Source organism: Carlito syrichta, unplaced genomic scaffold (genome assembly GCF_000164805.1).
Source record: "Carlito syrichta isolate Samal-C Ts95f unplaced genomic scaffold, Tarsius_syrichta-2.0.1 Scaffold314889, whole genome shotgun sequence".
Classification (NCBI taxonomy): domain Eukaryota; kingdom Metazoa; phylum Chordata; class Mammalia; order Primates; family Tarsiidae; genus Carlito; species Carlito syrichta.
In genome coordinates, this window is record NW_007258985.1 from 329,798 (window position 1) to 336,983 (window position 7,186).

At 42.5% G+C, this 7,186-nt stretch overlaps 2 protein-coding genes across 2 annotated transcripts in view; both read left to right on the forward strand.

The window, feature by feature from the left end:
• Positions 1–287, forward strand: part of LOC103274799 (histone H2A type 1-D-like) — a 430-nt gene extending 143 nt beyond the window's left edge. The window contains exon 1 of the mRNA XM_008072228.1: positions 1–287. This exon is cut by the window's left edge and continues 143 nt beyond it. Coding sequence (XP_008070419.1) covers positions 1–253 — 253 coding nt within the window. The 3' untranslated portion in view covers positions 254–287.
• A 1,004-nt stretch (positions 288–1,291) lies between these two features.
• LOC103274804 (histone H3.1) lies at positions 1,292–1,714 on the forward strand. The gene has a single exon (XM_008072233.1). It carries the CDS (start codon positions 1,304–1,306, stop codon positions 1,712–1,714), a length of 411 nt encoding a protein of 136 aa, XP_008070424.1. The 5' UTR covers positions 1,292–1,303.
• Positions 1,715–7,186: the final 5,472 nt, after the last annotated feature.

Consider the following 7,186-nt stretch of genomic DNA (forward strand, 5'->3'; position numbering starts at 1 on the left):
CGCGCCGGTGTACCTGGCGGCGGTGCTGGAGTACCTGACCGCCGAGATCCTGGAGCTGGCGGGCAACGCGGCCCGCGACAACAAGAAGACGCGCATCATCCCGCGCCACCTGCAGCTGGCCATCCGCAACGACGAGGAGCTCAACAAGCTGCTGGGCAAAGTCACCATCGCGCAGGGCGGCGTCCTGCCCAACATCCAGGCCGTGTTGTTGCCCAAAAAAACTGAGAGCCACCACAAGGCTAAAGGAAAATAAAATCTGGCTTTACAATAGCTTAAAACATTCCTAAGACCAAAGGCTCTTTTCAGAGCCACCCATTATTTCTGCAGAAGAACTGAACACTATGTTCCTTGTCACGGATACCTGCCGGGGGTTAAGCACGTGATATAACTGGACTCCGTTTTGATGTGACAAAATCATATACTGACTCAGGCCTGGCAAAGACCCCCCACTTAACTGGTTTGCCAAGTTAATGATACCATTGCTCCCTCCCGGTAAACATCTTCCTGGGTTGTTAAAATTTGATCCTGTGAATGATAAGTGCTTAACCTTTTTTGTTATTTTTTTCTTGACCTATCAACAGAACCTGAAGGTCCGTTAATTAAAATCTCTGTCCTAATACAAAACGCTCTCTTCATAACTTCCAAATTTACTGGAAAAGATCTATCATCATCCTGGACATGCTGATTAAACTTAAGTACAGGGTTAGGCACATATTTAATAGTCCAATCAGCCACTTGATTGCATCAAATCTGTTCATGTCAGATACGATTCACTGGTATCATTTAGTAAAAGCACGTATCAAATTCGTCCCCACGCTAGCTGGGCAAACTATAGTTCTGGTGTTGCAGGTGGTGCCAGTGTACCAGACTATTTTCAACATATTCTGTGCTGAATCTTGGTATAGTCACTAAAAGCAGTTGTAATGAAGCACTTATGAAGCGGATCTACTTTTATAAAGACTAACAAATATATTCTGCTGGTTTGTTTTTTTCACATCTGAAATAGAAAAAAAGGTTCCAATAAAAAATTAGTTTAATGACATGTAAGGCTAACTTTCACAAACTCTAGGGCAGATTCTCTTTTCATTAGGGGAAATCTTAACACGATCGGCCGAAAACAATAAAAATGAACAGCATTAAAAACAAAAACAAAAAAAAGTTCAGAGAGTGAAGATTGCACTAAAAGCCAATCAGGTTAGTCCTATAACAGTTCTGACCAATCAGAATCAGATCTTCAGTATAAATTCTGGTCGCCCGACGAACTATTTCAGTTGCTTGCTTTCAGAGCTCAAGTCTCTCAGCTATGGCACGTACGAAGCAGACAGCGCGCAAGTCCACCGGCGGGAAGGCGCCGCGCAAGCAGCTGGCCACCAAGGCGGCCCGCAAGAGCGCCCCGGCCACCGGCGGCGTGAAGAAGCCCCACCGCTACCGGCCCGGCACCGTGGCCCTGCGCGAGATCCGCCGCTACCAGAAGTCCACCGAGCTGCTGATCCGCAAACTGCCGTTCCAGCGCCTGGTGCGCGAGATCGCGCAGGACTTCAAGACCGACCTGCGCTTCCAGAGCTCGGCCGTGATGGCGCTGCAGGAGGCCTGCGAGGCCTACCTGGTGGGGCTCTTCGAGGACACCAACCTGTGCGCCATCCACGCTAAGCGAGTGACCATCATGCCCAAGGACATCCAGCTTGCCCGTCGTATCCGTGGCGAGAGGGCATAAACTCCTCGGGCCTGTTTGCTTTGTCCCTCCCAAAGGCTCTTTTCAGAGCCACTTCTCTTCTCACTGAAAATGGCTGTTACACAACCAAGCTTAAGTGTCTCAACATTCTAAAGGAGGCTCTAAGGCTTGGTTGGCCTGAGAAGTGAGGTGTTTCTCGGCCGGGAAAAGTAGCTCACTGTAATCAGTTAGCGCTCTGATAACTGTACAATCGGCTCTGGTTTTTGCCAACTTCTAGGTCTGGTAAGGCAGATAAGCATCCAAAGGACTTAAAGTATGAAAGTAGATTTTGCTCCATCTTCTGCTCCCCCCACCCAGTAGAATACATCATAAGGCTAGAGGTTTCTTTTTCAGTTCACTGTTGTATTGCTTTAAGTGGAAGTGAAGAAGTTCCTAATGTTTTTCAACTCTTAACATGTACTGGAGTTCTGGAGTTTTAAGTGTGCAATGGACTGGTAAGGGAATTTCCTATTTGAAGTCTAAGTCTAGGCACAGGGACGATTTTAGAAATTTAAAAAAAAAAAATTTACTCCTATTGAAAATTTTACTCCTAGTAAAAGAATTTTACTCTTATTGAGAAATGCAACCTAATTCCTCTCTGAGTGTAGGCTGAACTTAAAGACTGGCTTTACTGAACAAAGCATATGGCCTAAGGTCAAAATGGCAGCTGCTCTGGAGACTAGATCATAAAAGGTGTGCTTCTTACTTGATCTCTCTAGATCATAAAAGGTTGTGTTTCTTACTCGATCTCTCTGGTCACTTGTTCTGGGAGACCACAACTGCCATGTTGGGAGGATATTCCTGCAACCTTGTAGAGAGGCCTAACCTGGTGAGGAACTGAGACCTTCTGCAGCAGTCAGGAAGGAACTATCAGCAACCAGGTGAGTGAGCCATCTCTGGTCCCAGTGAAGCCTCAGGTGACTGCATCCCCTGCTGACAGTTAATGAACCAGGACCACACAGCTAAACCACTCTTGATTTCTGACCTTCAGCAAATGCGTGAGATAATAAATTTGTTGTTTTAAGCTGCCAAGTTTTGGGATAATTTGTTACACAACAATAAATAACTGAGGCAATTGGAAAATGAGAAGACTTAGGAGTCATGCAATGGACTTTACTAGTCTAGATGAGATGATCACATCCCACAACTGCACCTCACCATGGGGAAGTCTGGGTTTATAGGAACTTTCCCATCACTGCCTAGTAGCTAGAAAGATTTTTTTTTTTCTTTCTACTATCCAGAGAGACCAGAAACCCAGCTTAGTGCTCCTAAGGATTTAGAAAGAGGATGACTGTTGGCTGCTCAGGTAGGGTTACTTTGCAGGTAGGCACCTGGTATGGTCAGCTCTGGCTTTCTCTCTGTCTTCTCGCTACAACAGGTTTAAATAATATAGTATCAAGGTAATCATAAGTCTTGTGATATATATAACATTTGTATCAATGTAACTGTAAGTCTTGTGATTTGTATAACTTTTGCGTATAACAACAGACAGTAATATATGATGTCTTAGGCTTTGTTAACTCCCTTCACACTATGACAAGCTTGATTAAATTTGCTGCCTGATATAACTGATGAAAGCTGTGAAATACCTCTGATAACTGGTGCCAAAAAATGCAGACCACAAATGTCATTAACAAAATACAGCTGTAACTTGAACTGTATACAATGCTCTCATAGTCATGTAGTCAATGTATAGGTGTACCAACATCCCTAAACTTACAGAAGTGGCCTATAAATCCTGAAGGGTGAGGAAAACCATTTAAAGAGGTCAAAAGTCTGGATCTGCTCTCTGGATTCAAATTCAAAAATAAACCTCTTTCTACCAGTTCCCTGTCCCTGTAATTTATTGGAATCAAAGGAGAGCAGCCATATTACTTGGACATAACATTTATATTTCTCTTTAAGGAGGAGAGAGGATACAGGAAAAGGAAGGAGCAATAAGGCAAATAGTTATGTTCTTGTGAGACTCTAATTACTGCTCAGTAAGTCTATGTTTTACATAAGATAAAGTGAACATTTGGAGGAGAGTAAAGGAAAGAGTCAATTATGTGATTGTCTCAGTGTAGGTGAAGCAGTGATTGATCTCATCTTGTCCTGGTTCTACATCTAGGAAGATAAGCTTGTAATGAACATTGTCAGTGTGAAATTTACAGAACTAAGTTTTAGGAGTTAAACATAAGTTGCAGACTTAAGTTCACAATTGATATGCACTTGTTTTATTGGACATGTATTTTGCAAGTTTTAGGGGTCAGAAAAGAATTTTCTTGTGAGCAATTTGTGAGGGCAGCCATCTGGAGAGGCATGAGACTTTTTGTCTTTGTGGAGGCCTGGCTTATGTATAATGCTTTAACACAAGGTTATGAAGTAACAGAATCTGTTTGAGAAAAAGAATGATAGTGTTAAGACTCAGTTCCCAGGCTTAATTCTACCCTTGGCATAATGAGTTCGGGGGTCCTGAGATTCTTATTTCCTTTCACAGAAGTATGCACGGTCCTGTAGAAATCTGATTGGACCAGAAAGGGTAGGATGTAATGCTAATAGACTGAGTGGAGAAATCCAGCAAGACATGTTTGTTTGGATTTTTCTTGTCTTATCTAAGCATGCATTCCTTCCTTTTGGGTATGGGTCAGGACTCTCTCTGGAGTGGGGGAGGGTGTCTTATAACCTGCAGTTAAATAAGGTAAGTCAGATAATTTTTGACTATAAAAGGCCAATTTTAACACAGAAAGGTAGTGGGGGCTGGTGGGGGATGGTAAAATAATGTTTTTAGTTTTTATGGCTGGCATTGGGGAAAAGGGATTCTGGTTTCTCTGACCTGCCTAGGAAAGGAATGAGACTGAGAGATAAGAGGGCAGGAAAGATCAGAAAAAATTGTTTTGCTTTGAAACTGCTTCTGAGGCCCTCATTTTGGTGTATCATTTTCAGAGCGTATACCTTTTTTGGGCGGGGGAGGCATAAGAATTATTTTGAGCTAATTCTTTAGATAAACTGCACACAGGAGAAGCTCTAAAAACAGTATGTCACTCATTTGTAAGGGACAATTACCTATATAAAAGGAAATCTCCATTGTAAGGGTATCTTGCTCTCTGGACCAGGAGGAGATGACTAAATCAGTAGAGTTCTTTTATCAGTGAACAGAGCACTGATTTAAATTTGCATTAAAAACCTTATCATCCCTTTCTTGGTCACAATAACTGGTCTCCCCAACAGCCCCCTCCCCCCACTTTCTTTCTTTCTTTTTTTTATTCCAGTTGGAGATGGTATTTAAGCCTGAATTTTTAGCCTCCTCCATGAGATTTACTCATTTTTCTGGGTATCTCTCACATATTTATATGAAATAACCATGTTAATAAATGTGTGTGTGTTTTCTTCTGTTACTCTTCTATTATATAGGGTCCTAGTTAAGAACTCAGAAATGGCAGAGGAAAACAGGTTTTATTTTGTTTTTTGTTTTCTCTACACATACATAATAGTTTAAAAAAATTGCAAAAGCAGTTAGGGCAGGGCATTAGGCAAAACAGGGAAGGAGTGTCAGAACTAAAAACTTTGTATATTGGAGTGCACACATGAGTTTTGAGAGTTGGGGAAATAAGTAATTCAAAATCTAAGCTGCTAGAATTTTACTTTGAGCCTTAAAAGAATGTGATTGTGGGGCCTGAGTCACATGACAGGCATCTACTACATTTGTATCTGATTATAGATTAGTCTTCTACACTGTCATTGAAAATGCTGTAAAAGACTAAAGAACACAAAGGAAGACACTTTTTCTCTTCAGTGTTGATCTTTATTATAGACTAACTTCCCTCTTTCTTGTCTCACATCTTTGTCTTTACTTCATGACTACCACACTAAGATGAAATGTCAAGCATACTCTTTTAAATTGGAAAGGAAATAAAAACAGGCTATAACCAATCAAATTGTGGTAACTCATAAGCCATCCTTGTACAAAAAGATGTTACCAAATTTGTTTTCTGCCCATATAAGCAAGACCTTAACTTTCTTTTTTTTTAAAATCCAAAATGTGTTTATTGGGATGGTTTCCCGTTCATCTTGATTGCGGTGCTTTTAGTGCTGCTTCCGCCTGAAGGAACATCCTTCTGTGAACCTTGTTTTTCCTCCTATATAGTCTGACAGAGGACATTAGAGAGCAACCAACACACAACTACAGTTTGTGCATGGCTGAAGACCGTGGTGATTTTATAGCATTCTGAGCATTTCATGTCCATGAAGTAGGAGTTGGGGCTCTGCACCAGGTGCTTCTTCTTGTGTTTCATCTTCTCCTCCTCTGGAGAGGGATGAAGGAGCTCCTTTGTGAGAGGCATGTTCTCATGGGTAAGTCATAACCGCCGGAAAGGCAAGACCTTAACTTTTAACTTTGAAGTATTGATCTCATTTCTCTGGACTCTGTGTTTCCCTGATAGCTATTCCCAGTTTTTACTGGAATAACATATCTACAATTCCATTCTTATCCTTTTGATTATTTCAGGTCAACAGAGTTTCGGAGACCCCTTTATCAGTCTCTGTGATAAAGGAGTTTTACAAATCAGGTTTAAAACAACCATGAGCGAAGTATGTGGCAGAGTAAAACTCAGGAAAAGAGAGGCAAAATGAAGAGGTCAGGAAGGGCAGTGAATTCCATATCTTCAAAGTTCTTTAATCGGTCTTAATGATGTGGCAGGAGAGGGGTTGGTAGCAGTTAAAGGTATTTCCTTTTGAAAGCCAAGTGGCAAGCTCTAAAGACCCACCAGGCCGGTTTTAGTTTGAAAAAGGCCAAATGGCTAGAGACTGGTGGCTTTCATGGAAATGCAAAAGAGTAACTAATTCACAGACTTATCCAAAACCCCTCTTCTTTTTTTTTTTTGAGTTGGAGTCTCACTCTGTCACCCAGACTGGAGTGCAGTGGCCGCTCCCGGCCACCGCAACCTCGCCTGCTGGGCTCCAGCGATCCTTCCGCCTCAGCCTTCCAAGTAGCTGGAATTACAGGCATGCGCTACCACGCCCGGCTGATTTTTTGATTTATTGTAGAGATGAGGTCTCGCTGCCCTGGCGGGTCTCGAACCCGCGGGCTCAGGCAATCCACTCACCTCAGCCTCTCAAAGGCGCGGGATTACAGGCTGAGCCACCGAGCCCGGCTAAAACCCCTCTTCTTAAATTGAGGGTTTACAACCCTGCTGTTCCTGGAAACCATTTGTTCTTTGAAAGATCTGATTTTTCTGAACACCACCTTGTAAATTCCAAAGGAGATGTGTAATCGCTCAACACGACCTCCCTCCCTTACCTAAATGAAGGTATAAGACCCCACTTCTCCCATTCTGCAGGGCTCGATTTGGACACATTAGCCCCTCGAACCTGCTGGGCTGGCCAATGTAATAAAGTTGCCACTTCCTGTAATAGTCTCGGTGTCACAATCTGTCTTCCCGCTACATTAATAGCACAGAGAGGCATTAGAAGTTTAAAGATGCTCTAAGGATAACA

Bases quoted from the DNA above. Each gene is read 5' to 3' on its own strand.
- LOC103274804 (XM_008072233.1), top strand. From the start codon at position 1,304: ATGGCACGTACGAAGCAGACAGCGCGCAAGTCCACCGGCGGGAAGGCG.